Source organism: Microcaecilia unicolor, chromosome 11 (genome assembly GCF_901765095.1).
Source record: "Microcaecilia unicolor chromosome 11, aMicUni1.1, whole genome shotgun sequence".
Taxonomy (NCBI): domain Eukaryota; kingdom Metazoa; phylum Chordata; class Amphibia; order Gymnophiona; family Siphonopidae; genus Microcaecilia; species Microcaecilia unicolor.
In genome coordinates, this window is record NC_044041.1 from 11,823,722 (window position 1) to 11,843,429 (window position 19,708).

The 19,708-nt window shown below is 49.0% G+C and overlaps 1 protein-coding gene across 5 annotated transcripts in view; it reads left to right on the forward strand.

Annotated features, from left to right (window-relative positions):
- Positions 1-19,708, forward strand: part of RASAL1 (RAS protein activator like 1) — a 258,927-nt gene that overhangs the window by 215,067 nt on the left and 24,152 nt on the right. For all 5 annotated transcript variants that reach the window (XR_003943755.1, XM_030217945.1, XM_030217946.1 and 2 more), the window contains one exon: positions 11,781-11,860. Coding sequence is in view for 4 of the 5 variants with exons in the window: in XM_030217945.1 (XP_030073805.1) it covers positions 11,781-11,860 (80 nt within the window). In the remaining variant the exon portion in view is untranslated. The remainder of the gene's footprint in view (positions 1-11,780; positions 11,861-19,708) is intronic.

Consider the following 19,708-nt stretch of genomic DNA (forward strand, 5'->3'; position numbering starts at 1 on the left):
TTAAAATGGACTTGGGGAAGATTCACTGCTTATTTCTAGGATAAGCAGCATAAAATGTGTTGTACTTTTTTGGGATCTTGCCAGCTACTTGTGACAGGGGCGTAGCCGGACACCCAACTTTGGGTGGGCCTGGACTCAAGATGGGTGGGCAGAAGAACCCCTCCCTGTCCCACAGCTGATTTGGTCTCTCCTTGTCTCACCTGCATGCCATCTGCTATTTACAAGGTACGCAGGAGGGACAGTAGTTGGGAGTTTTCAGCTGGTGGGGCTAGGGAATCAGCATAGGTGTGCTGCTACTGGGTGGGCCTGAGCCCAAAGTGGGTGGGCCTGGCCCACCCAGGCCCACCCTTGGCTACGCCACTGGCTTGTGACCTGGATTGGCTATTGTTGGAAACAGGATGCTGGGCTTCATGGACCTTCGGTCTGTCCCAATATGGCAATACTTATGTACTTATGATAGAAATGAGGAAAGCCACTGCTTGCCCTGGGTTTGGTAGCATGGAATGTTGCTACTCTTTGGGATTCCGGAATGTTGCTACTCTTTGGGATTCCAGAATGTTGCTACTCTTTGGAATTCTGCCAGTGACCTGGATTGGCCACTGTTGGAAACAGGATGCTGGGCTTCATGGACCTTCGGTCTGTCCCAATATGGCAATACTTATGTACTTATGAGATTTCCAAGCAAAGGAATGAGATCAAGAAAAGATATGAATAAAAACCTCTGTTTATGATTGTAGGAGATGAAGCGGCATCACTTCCTTTTCCCGTCTGACACCTCCTTTCACTTCCACACACATGCACAACAGACACACTGTGAAGAAATGTGAGTTACCAGCAGGGTGTGTCACCCCGGGCAGTTTCAATTTCTTTTTAAGAAAAGCAGGATGATGTAACTCTGCCAAATCTTTGCTGCCTGCCAAGTCAGACTAATCATAGATAGACTGTCAGGCACAAAAATACAGTCTAACACCCTTTAATAATAACGTTACTATAGAAAGCTCCTTGAGCTCCTCCTGCTGTCCTCAGTGAAATTTATCATAAGCTCGGTGATGGATTTGTTGCCCTGGCAGTTTCGTTAGATCTGTCAGCGGCTTTTGCGCTTCTCTTGGAACGTCTTGAAGCCGTAGATATAACATTTACCATTCTCTAATGGTTCCCCTCTTTTTTACTATGTAACTTTTAAGGGGCTTCGACGTTAGTTTCAGAACTTAGTACAAGAACGGGCTGGGCAGACTTCTACGGTCTGTGCCCTGAGAAAGGCAAGGACAAATCAAACTTGGATGTACATATAAAGTATCACATACCATGTAAAATGAGTTTATCTTGTTGGGCAGACTGGATGGACCATTCAGGTCTTTATCTGCCGTCATTTACTATGTTATTCTTTGGGGTTCTACATGGAATGTTGCTACTAACTGGGATTCCAGAATCTTGTAACTCTTTAGGATTCCAGAATCTTCAGAACGTTTAGTACAAGAACAGTGCTGGGCAGACTTCTACGGTCTGTGCCCTGAGAAAGGCAGGGACAAATCAAACTTGGATGTACATATAAAGTATCACATACCATGTAAAATGAGTTTATCTTGTTGGGCAGACTGGATGGACCATTCAGGTCTTTATCTGCCGTCATTTACTATGTTATTCTTTGGGGTTCTACATGGAATGTTGCTACTAACTGGGATTCCAGAATCTTGTAACTCTTTAGGATTCCAGAATCTTCAGAACGTTTAGTACAAGAACAGTCTGGGCAGACTTCTACGGTCTGTGCCCTGAGAAAGGCAAGGACAAATCAAACTCGGGTATAAAGTATCACATACCATATAAAATGAGTTTATCTTGTTGGCCAGACTGGAGGACCATTCAGGTCTTTATCTGCCGTCATTTACTATGATACTATGATGGCTTCCTAAAAGAAAAGTCCATTGACCATTATTAAAAAGGACGGGGAAAATCCACTGCTTATTTCTAGGATAAGCAACATAAAATATATTGTACTGTTTTGGGATCTTGCCAGGTACTTGTGACCTGGATTGGCCACTGTTGGAAACAGGATGCTGGGCTTGATGGACCTTCGGTCTGTCCCAGTATGGCAATACTTATGTACTTATGTAAGCCTGATTTTGCCTAGGGCATCTAGATCAGAAGATGGACCAATCACAATTTGTAGCCTGTTTTTTCACGCAAGGCTTATGGAATGTTGAGCTTCTTGTAAAATACATGTAGGGTAGCGAGAAATACATGTGTATTTTGTGAAATGTGCAGTGGGAGTGGGTCTTTTAGAAAAATAGAAATATATGAAAAGAGCGGCATGGAGGTGGTGATTCTTCAGCACTTATATAATGGACAAAGGCCCAGATGGACAAAGCCTAAGGAGCCAGCAACGTGATTTTTATATCAGTTCTTGCCGGTTTAGCAAGCAAGGAGTAAAATGAGACATGCACAAAAGGGTTCTCCGAGTTCTTTTCCTTTCACGGTGGCAGCTAGTGAAAATGGAATGCAAAGCTATTATAATGAGCTAGTTATTATACAAACGTGCAAGCAATGCGATACACAGCCGTTTCCGACCCGATGCACAGAAGCAGTCCCTAGCTTTACCGTGGAAAAGTTAACAGGAGGTCTGGAGCTGTCGGTCCTGACAGCTCCAGACCTCCCGTTAAATTTGAGTGAGCTTCACACGAGAAAATATCAGGGCAGAGGGACTGCTTTTAGCCAGAACACAATAAAGTGTGACAAAAATCCAACCTGAAAGGCTGCAGGGAGATGGTGAGTTACTGCAGTGGGAGGAAAGGATCCTGCCTCAGCTGTCCGGGGCCAGGCAGAGATGAGGGAGAGCTGCAAGGAGTTCTTATGCTGCCACTGTCCTGTCCTGCCTCCTGGCAAGGAAGAGGGGGCGGCAGAGGAGAGAAGAGAACCCTGGAGCCCATGAGCAAGAACCCAGGGATGGGGGGGGGGGAGTGCTGTTCTTGAGGGCTGCAGGTGTTTGAGCTGTCTCCCACCTCCCGCCTTTTGCGCTTAAGTGAGCGAAAGATTGCTAACCAGGCTCCCGGCATCAGCAGACTTCCCCCCTCCCCCCCCCCCCCCCCCCCCCCGGCAGGAGAGTGCAGGCTCCCGGCTTGTTTTTGAAAAAAAAAAAGCTACGGCAGCTCACATACATGTAGCTTGTCTGTAGCTTTTGCAGAGCAGCCATGCTTAGCGATGGGCTGCTCTGTGTATGCTCAGCTGGCCAACTGGCTTACCCCCTATTGCATGCAAATGAGCTGGGTTGCAATAAGCAGCTCATTTGCATGTGATTCTCTTTGGGAATCTATCTGTATTTCCAAATCAGTAATTTTTACTGATTTGAAAATACGAATGGATTCTTAACGGGGATCTTAGTGCATCTGGGTGCCAGTTCAGTAAAGGGCACTGAAATTTGGGCTCCTAAAAACATGAGCGTTGAGCACTGTTCTAGAAACAGCCATCTGAGTCGGCTGGTGTTTCTAGAACAGCGCTTGGCGCCGGGATCTGCGCACAATTTTGGGCACGAGGGTTTACGCCAACTGAAACCTGGCGCGTAAATTAGATGCTGATCTCTCCTATTCCATAATAGTGCGCACGTGTGTAGTGAATGTCCCTGATCCGCCCCTTCATGGCCATGCCCCCTTTTCAGTTTGTGTGCAGAAAAATGTACGCGCTCATCTTTATAGAATAGCACCTAGTAAGATGCGTTTGTAAATTCAAATTGGTGCCAGGTAGTGCCAGTAACTGATTTTTAGCACCCAATTCTTGGTGCTAATTGGCATGTTACCTAATTAAATTGCGTGCAGAAATTGATCACATGCCCAATTTGAATGCACAATTTTCAGCGCCATTTTTAGAACTTGGTGGATAATGTCTAAGCCCTGTATCATAAAAACATTCCACAAACAAGAGCAGTCAGTTGTCTCGGATTTTGCTCACACCTTTCCAGCTGTAGCTTAAGGCGAGTTACATTCAGGTGCAGCAGGTATTTAAGGAGCTAAGCTCCAAAGAGCAATTTTTTTTACATTTGTAAGGACATTTTCAATAACAAGAGAGTCGGCACAATTGCCCCCCTCAAGCACTATTCTCAATCCCTGGCTGAAAGGAGCAGTTTGCTGACACGCATGTGTGCCAGAGGAGCTGGAAAAGCAAACGGGGACATTTTAAAAATGTTTATAGCTAGGAAAACTTGATGTACTTCCTTTCAAAACATGAATCAAAGCGGTTTGCAAAGGTTACAAATAAGCAGGAAAAAGGGGAAAAGGAACTACAACTCATTGATAGGAAAGAACGAGGAAAAAAGGACGGGGACGGGGTGGAGGGTAGAGAGAACAGAGGTACGAACAGGAGAAACGATAGAGCACTACCAAATTTTATGGGAAAAAGAAGAGTTTTTAAGGATGTCTTAAACTTGGGATACGATGCTTCAGCTTTAAGTTTCAGGTGGAAGAGAATTCCGTAGAGCAGGAGCAAGAAAGAAAAATGCCCAACGACGAGTGGACTCAAGTGTGGAACACATGATAGATGGGATGGACAAGTGATGGCTGTTAGAGGAGTGAAGGGTTTGTGACGGTCAGTAAGGGACAATGAGTGAAGAAAGAGAAGGAGGGATTCCCGACCGGAGGACTTTATGCATCAATGTTAGGACCTTGTGCTAACCACTAGGAGTGGCCTAGTGGTTAGGGTGGTGGACTTTGGTCCTGAGGAACTGAGTTTGATTCCCGGCACAGGCAGCTCCTTGTGACGCTGGGCAAGTCACTTAACCCTCCATTGCCTACCGCATTGAGCCTGCCATGAGTGGGAAAGCGCAGGGTACAAATGTAACAAAAAAAAAAAAATCTTCCATGCGGAATCGGGAACAGACGTATATTTGTTTTGACCATCCAGACCACACCACCTTAGACTCTGTCAATCTTGTGGTACCCTACTGGGACAGACCGAAGGTCCATCAAGCCCAGCATCCTGTTTGCAACAGCGGCCAATGCAGGTCACAAATACCTGGCAGAAGCCTAAATAGTAGCAACATTCTATGTAGAACCCCAAAGAATAGCAAGATTCTAGAATTCTAAAGAATAACAAGATTCCATGCAGAATTTCAAAGTGTAGCAGCATTCCATGTAGAACCCCAAAGAGTAGCAAGATTCCATTCAGAATCCCAAGCACATAAGTACATAACTGTTGCCACACTGGGAAAGACCGAAGGTCCATCAAGCCCAGCATCCTGTTTCCAACAGTGGCCAATGCAGGTCACAAGTACCTGGCAAGATCCCAAGACAGTACAATACATTTTATACTGCTTATTCAAGAAATAATGGTTCCCAAACCTGTCTTAAGAGACTAGAGGTGTGCCCAGGGATAAGGACCACGGGGAATCCATGGAAAGCCACGGTATTGGTGACAAAAGATCATTTATGCCAGGGATGGGGTGGGGATGGATCCAAACTGACTTGAGGATGGGTGAGAATAGGGAGCACATTATTTCCCCATGCACAACTCTAGACTGTCAGCTTGGTGGAATAGCGAGAACATTATGGACTTTGATATTTAAGAAAACAGCTTACCTACCAATACTTGTGTCAGGTTTTCAAGGCAGAAACTAGGTTCGTGAGCCCTTGGGCCACTGCCGTGGAGCAGCAGTGGCAGGCAAAACCACCCCACACCAGAGACAAGGCAGCACTCTGACAGGAACAGCTAGACTTCACCTGCACTTGACCGCCGTTCCTCAGGAGTTGAGCCCCTGGGTGCAGGCGGTCGGCAGGACTTACCGGACAGGGCAGGGACTGAATACCAACTAGGCTGAACGGAGACTGAGAGTCAGAAGGGAAAGGAATATACATGGGCAGCAAGGCAGGAAACTGGGCTAGGACTCACAGACAGACAATACTACACAAAGCAGGAAATGGACAAGCTAAAGGACAGGAACTGAAAGCTGACAAGCAGCCACTGAAACAGGGTACAAACACTGACAGAAAAGAGACAGGACTGAAAGCTGCCACGCAGCCACTAAGAAAGAGACTCAGACAAACAGAAACTAGACCAGAAACAAGACTAGGAACACAAGCAATAAACCTAAGCTAAACTACACACAGACTAACTAGAACTGGACAAGAAACTCAAACAAGAAACCAGACTAGGCAGAAGTGCAACAAAGCACCAACAAACCAGGGACCTTAGACGATGCAAAGGCAAACACAGACGTTTCTAGGTGATTAATAAAGCCCCTCAGCTGCTAAAGTTCAGCTGCAGGAATCACACGGCAGCTAAGGGTGCTGTTCAGGCACAAACAAGAGAAGCAAGTCTGGCAGCCCGGAAGATCCGGACCGGACTAAGCTAAAGTCTGGAACGGGTGGCAGTTCATAGCAGCCACCAGCTCTGGCCACCAGAGAGTGAGGTGAGCACAGACAAGGAAACACTCACCTACGTGACAACTTGTTTGCTTAAGTTTTTTTACTTACTTGCTTAACCTAAAGTGTTAATATTAAGAATATGTTTTTCATGAATTTACAAGATTGCTCAAATGCAGGTTCGGTACAGGGAGCACAAAGAAACCTGTGGGGAATGGTGAGAGGACGGTAGCAATATGATAGAGAAGGAGGAAGAAGATGTGGGGATGGAAAAGAATTGACCGAGGATAGGGGCCAGATTATGTTCCTGTACAGCCCTCTACAAGGGAACCCCAGCCAGTCCAGTTTCCAGCATAACCACAATGAATATTCAGGAGATGGAGGCAGTGCATTCAAATCTTTGTCATGAATATTTATTATGTACATCCTGAAAACTTGACTGGTTGGGGGTCCGCCACTGACCCAGAAGATTTCTCGCCCGTAGAGTACTGATTTTTGACAACTCTACTGAAGGTAGAAGAGGCTTTTTGAGCTGTTTGGTGGAAGTAAATGGACCTTGGGTCAACTTATGGGGCAGGTCTCATGGTAAGCTACCTAGAGAATGACACAGGGATGGGGACCCGCAGTAACCGCGGGGATGGGGATGGGGACTGAGCTTACGAGGACGGGGACAGATCCCACAGGGACATTTTCTACTTTGAAGCCTGTTAATGAACTGGACTGTTATTTATGTTTGAGTGATGCATTCAATGATATTTTGATTTTTTGGAAAAACAAGCAAACATGCTGGCCGAAACAAGCAGAATTTGCATGGGGGGATCCTGTACATCCTGCTACCAGCACATCTTCTAAGAAGACATCTTCTATTCCAGGAAGGACTGTGGAAGACGGGAGAGCTAGAACGAATCCCGAGATTGTTGATGACTTCTTCATCCACAGATTAAAAAATCATAGCAGTGCTTCATAGGGCATATTTCTTCCCTCTAGGGCATACAGAAGTCAGCTATTGTTGGGGTCGGAAGGGTAGAGGGTGGTGGTGAGGAGGGTTATTATAGCTGCTCGCTGTAATTTATACACAATAGTTGCACAGCATATTGTTCCTTTTTATACTTTAATAAAAAGATTGAAATATAAAATCATAAATGTTCGAGGCTTCTACAGATGAGGACAGAGCCCACGGGGATGGGGCGGGGAAGGGGTGGGGATGGAGACAGGGCCTGCGGGGATGGGGTGGGGATGGGGACAAACTTTGTCCCCGTGTCAATCTCTACAGCTACCTGTTAATGACAGATAAGTTCTGTTCTATGAAAAGGTTTCTAGAAGCTACAGCCTGTGCCATGCGTTGGAGGTCTTGTAAGAAGGGGTATACCACATTGACACCTGTAAATAGCAGATTTACATAGGGCCTAGTCTGCCTGCATAATTCAGAAAGGGAGGGGGGGGGGGCAAGGAAGTCATAATGGCAGCAATGGAAGGGAACCAATTCAGCATTAGTGTCTGTAACATTTGGGGGGAGGCACTACTCCCCCATACCCTCCTCCTCATCGCCATACGTGTCTAGGTGGTGACTTTGGAAAGGCCTCTTCTGACGTGTATATAAATTTCTTGCACAGTTCTGAAGGAGACATGTTCTGGGCAGATCTGGTTTCCGTTTCTGTGAGTCCTGTGCGTAGGAAGGTGCAGGACGTCAGGACTCACAGAAACAGAATCCAGATCAGCGAACGCGCCAGACTCGGAGACCGGCGCTTTCGGGGGTTGGGGACCCCCGCCAGCAAAGGTACCTGGCGGTGGTGGGAGGGGGAGGGGTCAAAAGGGACGGGGGAGGGGTGGCAGCGATGGGGGGGTTGGCGGCGCCAGCGGGGCTAAAATGTGCCCCCTCACCTCGGGCTCTGGACCCCCCTCCCGCCAAAGTCTGGCTACGGCCCTGGTCTAGGGTTTACTGCCTTCAGGGGTGGGAGAGGGATCAGGATCGGAATTCTGTAGGCCGCTAAATTGGAGTTAACCAGACCGGTACCCAGTTAGCTTCGTGGCTGTAGTTAAGATTATCTTTTTGCAGCCCTAACTTTAGCCACTAAACTGGTTAACGGTGTGAATATCACCCTGATTAGGTACCGGCTCTGCCCATGAACCACCCTGTCACTAACTGTATACTGCAGGGACAGTTAGTGTTGATATTCAGCAGCAGTGTTTGGTTATAAATGACCTAGAGATGGGAGTAACTAGTGAGGTAATTAAATTTACTAACGACACAGAGTTATTCAAAGTCGTTAAATTGCAAGAGATTGTGAAAAATTACGAGGACCTTACGATACTGGGAGACTGGGCGTCTAAATGACAGATGACGTTTAATGTGAGCAAGTGCAAAGTGATGCATGTGGGAAAGAGGAACCTGGAGTATTGTTACGTGATGCAAGGTTCCACGTTAGGTGTCACCGACCAGGAAAGGGGACCTAGGTATCGTCATTGATGATACGTTGAAACCCTCTGCTCAGTGTGCTGCGGCGGTTAAGAAAGCAAATATAATGTTAGGTATTATTAGGAAAGGAATGGAAAATAGAAATGAGGACGTTATAATGCCTTTGTATCGCTCCATGGTGTGACCGCACCTCGAATATCGTGTTCAATTCTGGTCGCCGCATCTCAAAGAAAGATCTAGTGGAATTAGAAAAGGTGCAGAGAAGGACGACGAAAATGATAAAGGGGATGGGACGACTTCCCTATGAAGAAAGGCTGTTCAGCTTGGACAAAAGACGGCTGAGGGGAGATATGATAGAGGTCTATAAAATATTGAGTGGAGCAGAAAGGGTAGATGTGAATCACTTGTTTACTCTTTCCAAAAATACCAGGACTAGGGGTCATGCAATGAAGCTATTAAGTAGTAAATTTAAACCAAATCGGAGAAAATATTTCTTCACTCAATGTGTAATTAAACTCTGGAATTCATTGCTAGAGAATGTGGTAAAAGCAGTTAGCTTAACAGGGTTTAAAAAAGGTTTGGATAATTTCCTAAAAGAAAAGCCCATAAGCCATTATTAAGATGGACTTGGGAAAATCCACTGCTTATTTCTAGGATAAGCAGCATAATCTTGCCATGTACTTGTGACCTGGATTGTCCACTGTGGGAAACAGGCTACTGGCTTGATGGACTTTCAGTCTGTGTCAGTATGGCAATGTCTGTGTGCTTAGATGTGTGTCTACTTCCACATAATCAAACTCAAAAACATCAACACCATGGAAACCTGAATGTGAAGTACCACAAGGATCACCGCTCTCACCAACCCTTTTCAACCTAATGATGACACCTTTAGCCAAATCGCTATCCAACCAAGGACTCAGCCCTTACATCTATGCAGACTACGTCACGATATACATCCCGTTCAAACAAGACATTACCGAAATCACAAATGAAATCACACACAGCCTCCAAATAATGAACTCATGGGTGGACGCATTCCAACTAAAGCTAAACGCAGAAAAAACACAATGTCTCATCCTGTCCTCACCATACAACACAAACAAACCCAATACTATAAACACCCCAGACTACACACAACAGGTATCAAACAGCCTGAAAATACTGGGAGTCACAATTGACCGAAATCTCACACTCGAAGACCATGCGAAAAATACAGCAAAGAAAATGTTCTACTCAATGTGGAAACGTAAAAGAATCACTTTCTTCCCAAGAGAAAAATTCCGCAGCCTAGTACAATCAATGGTGCTAAGTCATTTAGACTACTGCAATTCCATCTACACCGGATGCAAAGGACAAATCATTAAGAAGCTTCAAACCGCTCAAAATACAGCAGCCAGACTCATATTTGGGAAAGCGAAATACGAAAGCGCCAAACCCCTAAGAGAAAAACTACACTGGCTTCCATTAAAAGAACGAATTGCGTTCCAAGTTTGCACACTGGTCCACAAAATCATCTATGGAGAAGCCCCGACCTACATGTCGAACCTTATAGACGTGCCTACTAGGAATGCAAAAAGATCATCACGCACATTCCTCAATCTCCACTATCCTAACTGTAAAGGACTAAAATATAAATCCACATACGTGACTAGCTTCTCAGACATCTGCACGCAGCTATGGAACGCACTACCGAAGGCCATAAAGACAACAAAAGACCTAACCATCTTCCGAAGGCTTTTGAAAACAGATCTTTTCAAGAAGGCATACAATAAACATACATCTTAAACACTAAATAACAACATTATACACGACCTTTCAAAACCAAACTTTTTATTGCATGGCTGCTTAATCTCTTTGCTTTCAATGATCAAGCACTACCACTCTAAACCTTAAGTCGAATAGGATCTCTTTATAGTCAATGACTTAATATATGTTATAATCCAATTATCACTCAAGAACCTTTATGCATTACCAGAATGTATTCTTCTTCACCATGTATGTATACACATGATATATATATATATATACCATGATCTGTTCCATATATATCACACTCCCTGTATGTTATCATGTACGTATGCAACTTAGTCGCAAGACCATTTGTAATTCTGTTACCCGGACATAGCAATCGCCACTACGGCAAATGTAAGCCACATTGAGCCTGAAAATTGGTGGGAAAATGTGGGATACGAATGCTACAAATAATTAATCTGTGCGGAGGGTGTCCTGGAGTGTAGTTTGGGCAGAGCAGAGGCAGAATTGCAATGTAGCCGAATATGAGTATACACTTGTAGCATGCACAGTGGCGTACCAAGGGGGGTGGGGGCGGTGGGGGCAGTCCACCCCGGGTGCACACCGCTGGGGGGGGTGCCACGCGTCTGTTGACTTCACTCGTTCCCTGCTCCCTCTGCCCCGGAACAGGTTACTTCCTCTTCCGGGGCAGAGGGAGCAAGGAACGAGTGAAGTCGACAGGCGCGCAGCACCCCCCCCCCCCAGCAGGTAAAGATGCACCGGGGGGGGGGGTGTCGTTTCGCCAGGAAAAGGTTCCGTTGTTTTGCCGCTGGGGGGGGGGGGTGCCGTGCGTCTGTTGGCAACGCTCATTCCCTGCTCCCTCTGCCCCGGAACAGGAAGTAACCCGTTCCGGGGCAGAGGGAGCAGGGAACGAGTGTTGCCGACAGACGTATGGCACCCCTCCAGCTGGTAAAGATGCACCCGGGGGGGGGGGTGTCCGTCGTTTCACCGGGGGGGGGGGGGGCGCATCGGCGATCCGCCCCGGGTGTCAGCGACCCTAGGAACGCCACTGAGCGTGCAAGCACAATTTCACACTTTTTTCAGAGCAGGGTGCGATTTATCACTACTAGGGCTGGTTCAGTATTCCTGAGGCACAGAGGCACCTAGATTACCTTTATAAACAAGCACATATTGGAATCCCCCCCAATTGCTTTTTTACCTTTGTTTTCATTGGTCAACTTTTGACCCTTTGTCTTTCCTTCCTCTCTTTCTTTCTTTCTTTCATTCAGAAAGACCTACCTTGAATTCTCTGACCCAGGAACAGCACCAGAGCGGGAGGAAAGGTCATGTGATATCTCTGCCAAGCAGGGTATGCGGGTTTTTCTTTCCCTGGATTCTCTCTGCTCAGCAGCCCTGCTTTCTCCCACTGTACATTGGTGTATACAGAGGAAGGACTATGTGTTAGTGACATACCTGTATCCGCAGCCCCAGGCTCAGCTGGAGTGGAGGAGTAGCCTACTGGTTAGTGCGGTGGACTTTGATCCTGGGGAACTGGATTCAATTCCCACTGCAGCTCCTTGGGACTCTGGGCAAGTCACTTAACCCTCCATTGCCCCTGGTACAAAATAAGTACCTGAATATATGTAAACCGCTTTGAATGTAGTTGCAAAAAACTCAGAAAGGCAGTATATCAAGTCCCATTTCCCTTTCCCTAACTTGCAGATATGCATGGTGTGTGTACACATGGTACCGTGCCCCAGGGAGTCTGAACTAGTTTTCAATGTAGTCCCGTGCTGTGTGTTAATTCTGCACTCCCCACCATGCCCTTCAGTTACCCAGACTTAGATGAAACTGTCAATTTCTTTGTGGATGTTGTGTCAGAGGAGGCAGGACAAAGCAGAGGGAACACTTCTGAGGCCAGTAGCCTGCCCTGCAGGATCACTGCCCAGGGGAATGCTGCACGCTGCCTGGATACCGCCAGGTTATGTTACCGTCACCTCAATGGGTGACGGTAAGTGCTCCCTCCCCCCCCCCCCCCACCACGAAATTGGCACACAAGTGCTTTACTTGCCACACGGCCATTTCTTTAGAAAAAGAAAGACCTGCTTTTTACCCGCTGCAGTAAAAGGAGGCCTCGGCGGGCGTCAAAAACGCGTGCCGACGCCAGCGCAGGCCTCCTTATGCCGCAGCTTCGTAAAAGGACCCCTCAGTGCTGAATATCGGCATTGAACCTGCTAAGTGCCAACTCCACCCAGAATGCCCATAAAATAGCCAGCTTCAGCGTGGGCATTTTCGGTGGCATTACCCTGTTGACTGCCACTGAATGCGCCCAGTTAGTCCCGGACAAGGGAGTCTCTCCTGGCTGTTTAAATCGTTTTCAATATTGACCCCAAAGTTCACTGATGGTAAAAAGTCTGCAGCTTGCTCACCATATTATTGGTCCGTGCAGGAGCGTAGCCAGACTTTGGCGGGAGGGGGGTCCAGAGCCCGAAGTGAGGGGGCAATTTTAGCCCCCTCTTGCCATTGCCGCCGCCACCACCAACTTTGCTCCCCCCCCCCCCAAACAACCCTCTGGACCCCCCCCCCTCCCGCCGCCAACCCGCCGTCACCTACCTTTGCTGGCGGGGGACCCCAACCCCCGCCAGCCGAGGTCCTCTTCTTTCCGCAAAAGGCTTCCTTCTGTTTCTGATGTCCTGCACGTTGTAAGTGCAGGACGTCAGACTCACAGAACAAAGCCTTGCAGATTTGTGCAGGACGTCAGAAACAGAAGGAAGCCTTTTGCGGAAAGAAGAGGATCTCGGCTGGCAGGGGTTGGGGTCCCCCGCCAGCAAAAGCAGGTGACGGCGGGGGGGGGGGGGGGTCGAGAGGGTCGTCGGCAGGGGCATCCTGGGCCAAATCTATGGGGGCCCAGGCCCCTCCAGGCCCCACATAGCTACGCCACTGGGTCCGTGATCTCCTTTCTGGCGTGCTGTCACTTCTGCCCTCCTGCATCTCTCCTTTTCCTGTGGACAGGGTTTGCACTCTCTCTGTTCCTGTGCAAGTGCTTCTTAAATCCTAGGGCAGTACTTTATCGATCTTTTTGTGGTCATGACCCTATGATAACAGCCAAATAAAATTGTGTGACCACCTCCAATAGGTGCAAAATAATGATACACCTATGGAGAGCCCACCCAGATCGAGACCATAAATGTGGATTTTGTGTATATTCCATTATTCTAAATATTCACATGGGTAACTGTAACATAAATCTTAACACCCACTTTCTAGAATTACTCCTTACGTGCCTCGGGGTCCAGCTGAGGATCAGACTTCTAGCACTCCTTTCTGTCCATGCTCCTGGGCCTTCCCTTCCCCTCTTGCTTAGCCTCTGAGTTAGAACACCGAGGTTCTGATGGGCCCCAGTACAGGAAACCCTCTGCTCTTCCCACTGTATAGTGGCTGTGGACATCCCCATGTCGGAAGGATTTGGTTTGACTGGCACTGTTTTGGAGGAGGGGCCTAGAACGTCCTCCTGTTACTGTCAGGAAGACACTTGAGGTTGACCTGCTACACTGGTTATATTGATGGACTTCACTGGTTACACGTAGTTCTTTGGCAGATGAGAAGGAATCTAAACCAGTCACTCCACAATCCTTTCACTGTCCCTGATAGAGCAGCACTTCCTTCCGACAACGTCCTGATGACCCCACTGGCCAGTCTGGTGTACAAGATACTCACAATAAATATACATGTGGATGTGCTGGAGACCTAGTATCACTGATGGGTTTGGGGAAACTCTGTAAATAGGGCAAAACCAATAGTGGACCGGTCTGTTTGGGTTGACCTGAGTATGGTGCCAACTGTCTCCCTTCCTGTCCTCTGCACTTTTCTGGAAAGAGTTTAAGTTTGTGTCCTTTTAGTTCTGTTCTTTGGCCTCTTCTAGTTTACTTAACCATGGCTTTAATACTTCTTTGGCGTTTAGCTGTTCTCCATGACTTAACTCTTCCCCAGTGTTACTGTCACGTGCACGAGGACCTTGGCACACTGTCAGGCTTCTTTCCCGGGAGCACTGGTTTCGTGAGTCCTTGGACCACTACCGTGGAGCGGCAGTGGCAGGCAAGATCACCTACAAGGTAGAGATAAGACAAGACTGGACTGGAACTCCGGACTGGAGTTCTACACTGGAATACTCGGAACTGGAACGCACCGGACAGGTGCGCACTGGAGTGGGGCCCGCTGGACTGGACACACTGGAGTGGCCCTACTGGACAGGAACATACAGGAGTGAAACCCGCTGGACTGGAACACACTGGAGCGGAACTGGAACACCCTGGACCTAGGCTTCACCTACACTTGACTGCCTTCCCCCTCGGGTTGAGCCCTCAGGTTCTGGCAGCCGGTAGGACTTACAGGAACAGCAGGAATGAAGATCCAGGAGTGCCCCCTGGCACCTAGGTGAAGGCAAGGCAGACAAGCAGGAACTGTCCGGGTTCTGGCAGTCAGCAGGAATCAACACAATGACTAGTAGACTGTACCCAGGCTAATAGGAACGCTATACCCAGGCAACCAGTCATACACAGGAACATACACAGAGCAAACTCAGGAGACTTAGAAAAGCTATACACCAGCTAACAACAAAGCTGTGCCCAAGCTAACAAGTCATGCACTGGAAACATACACAGAGCAAACTCAGAAGACTTAGTAAAGCTATACACCAGCTAACAACAAAGCTGTGCCCAAGCTAACAAGTCATACACAGGAAACAAACACAGAGAACTAGCAGAGCTAGACACAGAAGGGTAGGAAACCCATAGAGCAATAAACACAGAAGGGCTGAAACCCTACAAGCGATAAACACAGAAGGGCTGAAAACCCACAGAAGGGTAGGAGACCCACAGAGCAATAAACACAGAAGGGCTGAAACCCTACAGAGCCATAAACACAGAAGGGCTGGAAACCCACAAGCGATAAACACAGAAGGGCTGAAAACCCACAGAAGGGTAGGAGACCCACAGAGCAATAAACACAGAAGGGCTGAAACCCTACAGAGCTATAAACACAGAAGGGCTGGAAACCCACAAGCGATAAACACAGAAGGGCTGAAAACCCACAGAAGGGTAGGAGACCCACAGAGCAAATAACACAGAAGGGCTGGAAGCCCACAGAACAATAAACACAGAAGGGCAGAAAACCCACAGAGCAAAAGACAAGGAAAGCAAACGGTGCTAACAGCACACTAACCTCGGGACCTAAGGCACTGCGGAGGAAATGGCAATCCAAAGGCCAGGACTGTAGTTTCCAAGTCACTAATGAAGCCCCTCAACACCAGAGCCACAGGTGCAGCAATCACCTTGCAACCAAACAGAGGCTTGACACTCAGAGCAGGCATCCCATAGAAAGTAACAGCGGGAGCCATCTTGGATACTGGCAGAGACGAAGAGGCGGCAGCCATCTTGGAAGAGGCAAAGCCCACACAGGTGAGATTCAGTAGGGCAATCAGCACACAGAGCCAGAGAGAAACTAAGACAGAGACAGACACAGAGACAAGCAGAAGCCAGCACAGCCACTGACTCCCAGAAACAGGGTGAGTATGAGGGTGGTCACGGCCACAGACGTGACAGTACCCCCTCCTCAAGACCCCCCTCTCGGTCTCCCTGAGGAGGTCAGGTGTCCAGGGGTAACTGTGGTGAAACCTTCTGATCGGTTTCAACCCCCAGACATGGATCACTGGACTGGAAGTCACAAAGAAGTTCAAAACTGGCAGACAGGGGCGGAACTTGTCAACAGGAGGCTCCTTCCAATCACCGCTGGGCCAACTCAGGAACTTGGATGCATCAAGAGGAACCATGTTCAAAAGGGACCCTTCTCTGAGGGAACACAGACTGAACTCAGGAAGCAAACCGGGACTGGGACCCGGACTAGAGTCAAGAAGCAAACCGGAACTGGGACCCAGGCGGGCGTCAGAAGCTTGACTGGAACTGGAACTCAGAGCAGGCTCAGCATCTTGGCTGGAAGTGGAACTAGGAACGGACTCAGCATCTTGGCTGGAACTGGAGCTCGGAGCAGGGTCAGCATCTTGGCCGGAACTGGAACTTGGAACTGGCTCAGCATCTTGGCTGGAACTGGAGCTCGGAGCAGGGTCAGCATCTTGGCTGGAACTGGAACTCGGAGCAGGTGCAGCATCTTGGCTGGAACTGGAGCTCGGAGCAGGGTCAGCATCGTGGCTGGAACTGGAACTCGGAGCAGGCTCAGCATCGTGGCTGGAACTGGAACTCGGAGCAGGCTCAGCATCTTGGCTGGAACTGGAACTCGGAGCAGGTGCAGCATCTTGGCTGGGACTGGAACTTGGAGCAGGTGCCGCATCTTGGCTGGAACTGGAACTCGGAGCAGGTGCAGCATCTTGGCTGGAACTTGGAAGAGATTCAGCTGCAAGGCTGGATGCCCCCCTCTGGCCGGACTGGGACGTCTCTCTAACATTAGCTTCAGGCAGCGTCTGCCGAGCAGGGTTCAAGAGGAGACGGCCCTGGGATCCCCAGAGCATGCTAGCAGGCTGAAATGCAGAAAATGGGTTTCTCCGGGCCCCAAGCCGTTGAACACATCTTCTCTCAGCTATTGCTTCGGACTGAACAGGAGCTGAACCGGGACCGGGACCCGGACTGGTATCAGAAGCTTGACTGGCAGGGCCCCTCAAACTGGACTCAGGAGCTTGGCTGGGAGCGCCCCGCGAACTGGACTTTAACTGAGGCTTGACAGAACACACCCTTTGGACAGGGATCGGAGGCTCGAGCGGAAGCGCCACTCGAACTGGCCTTCGGAGCTTGATTGGAGGTACCCTCCAGACTGGAAGCGGAGGTGCCACCTGAACCACCCTGTGGACTGGCATCGGAGGCTTGGTTAGAAGCCCCCCTCGAACTGGACTTAGTGGCTTGACTGGACGGGTCACTTGAACAAGAACCGGAGACTTGACCCGAAGCGCCACTTGCAAAGGAATCTGAGGCTCCATCGAAGGCTTCCCTCGGACTGGACTTGGAGACTTCAAAGGGCGTGCCACTTGAACGAGGACTGGAGGCTCGACCTGGAGCGCCACTTGCATAGGAATCTGAGGCTCCGTCAGAAGCACCCCACGGACTGGACTCAGAGGTTTCAGAGGGCGTGCCAGTTGAACGAGGACTGGAGGCTCGACCTGGAGCACCACTCGAACAGGAATCCGAGGCTCCATCGAAAGCCTCCCTCGGACTGGACTCGGAGCCTTAAGTGGCACCGTTACTTGGACTTGAATTGGAGGTTCAGTATGAAGCATCCCCTGGACTGGACTCAGGCTTTTAAGCGGCCGCGCTACTTGAACTGGGGTCAGGGGCTTGGTAGGAAGTACCCCTCGGACCGGCTTAGGAGCTTGGCTGGACTTGACATCCCGAACAGGAGCTGAACTGCGAGAGGCACCCCGATTGTTCTGTACCACCCGCTGGGAAGCCCCGAGCCTGGGCCTTCCACAGCGTATTCGTTCAGCCTCTGCTTCTGGAGTATCCCGCAGGGCTGGCTCCTCGAGGAGTCTGTAGCGGTATTCATAAAGCTGAGTCAACGGATCAATATCCGAAACTGGGCTATGGCGGACCCTACACCTCTGGAGACGCTTTCGCTCAGCTGCCGCTTCCAAAGTATCTCTCAGGGTGGGATCAGACAAAAGTTTCTTCCGGTAGTCGCGGAGGGTCAAAAAACGATTCACAGAAAAAATTGGGTTGATATAGGGATCGGACCACAAATTAAGGACTACCTCCGGATGGTTCGTGAGGAACTCGGACATGGACGGTAGTCCCCGCTGGGCGGATGACCTTGCCGGACTCATGGCCTTTGCATTCTGTCACGTGCACGAGGACCTTGGCACACTGTCAGGCTTCTTTCCCGGGAGCACTGGTTTCGTGAGTCCTTGGACCACTACCGTGGAGCGGCAGTGGCAGGCAAGATCACCTACAAGGTAGAGATAAGACAAGACTGGACCGGAACTCCGGACTGGAGTTCTACACTGGAATACTCGGAACTGGAACGCACCGGACAGGTGCGCACTGGAGTGGGGCCCGCTGGACTGGACACACTGGAGTGGCCCTACTGGACAGGAACATACAGGAGTGAAACCCGCTGGACTGGAACACACTGGAGCGGAACTGGAACACCCTGGACCTAGGCTTCACCTACACTTGACTGCCTTCCCCCTCGGGTTGAGCCCTCAGGTTCTGGCAGCCGGTAGGACTTACAGGAACAGCAGGAATGAAGATCCAGGAGTGCCCCCTGGCACCTAGGTGAAGGCAAGGCAGACAAGCAGGAACTGTCCGGGTTCTGGCAGTCAGCAGGAATCAACACAATGACTAGTAGACTGTACCCAGGCTAATAGGAACGCTATACCCAGGCAACCAGTCATACACAGGAACATACACAGAGCAAACTCAGGAGACTTAGAAAAGCTATACACCAGCTAACAACAAAGCTGTGCCCAAGCTAACAAGTCATGCACTGGAAACATACACAGAGCAAACTCAGACTTAGTAAAGCTATACACCAGCTAACAACAAAGCTGTGCCCAAGCTAACAAGTCATACACAGGAAACAAACACAGAGAACTAGCAGAGCTAGACACAGAAGGGTAGGAAACCCATAGAGCAATAAACACAGAAGGGCTGAAACCCTACAAGCGATAAACACAGAAGGGCTGAAAACCCACAGAAGGGTAGGAGACCCACAGAGCAATAAACACAGAAGGGCTGAAACCCTACAGAGCCATAAACACAGAAGGGCTGGAAACCCACAAGCGATAAACACAGAAGGGCTGAAAACCCACAGAAGGGTAGGAGACCCACAGAGCAATAAACACAGAAGGGCTGAAACCCTACAGAGCTATAAACACAGAAGGGCTGGAAACCCACAAGCGATAAACACAGAAGGGCTGAAAACCCACAGAAGGGTAGGAGACCCACAGAGCAAATAACACAGAAGGGCTGGAAGCCCACAGAACAATAAACACAGAAGGGCAGAAAACCCACAGAGCAAAAGACAAGGAAAGCAAACGGTGCTAACAGCACACTAACCTCGGGACCTAAGGCACTGCGGAGGAAATGGCAATCCAAAGGCCAGGACTGTAGTTTCCAAGTCACTAATGAAGCCCCTCAACACCAGAGCCACAGGTGCAGCAATCACCTTGCAACCAAACAGAGGCTTGACACTCAGAGCAGGCATCCCATAGAAAGTA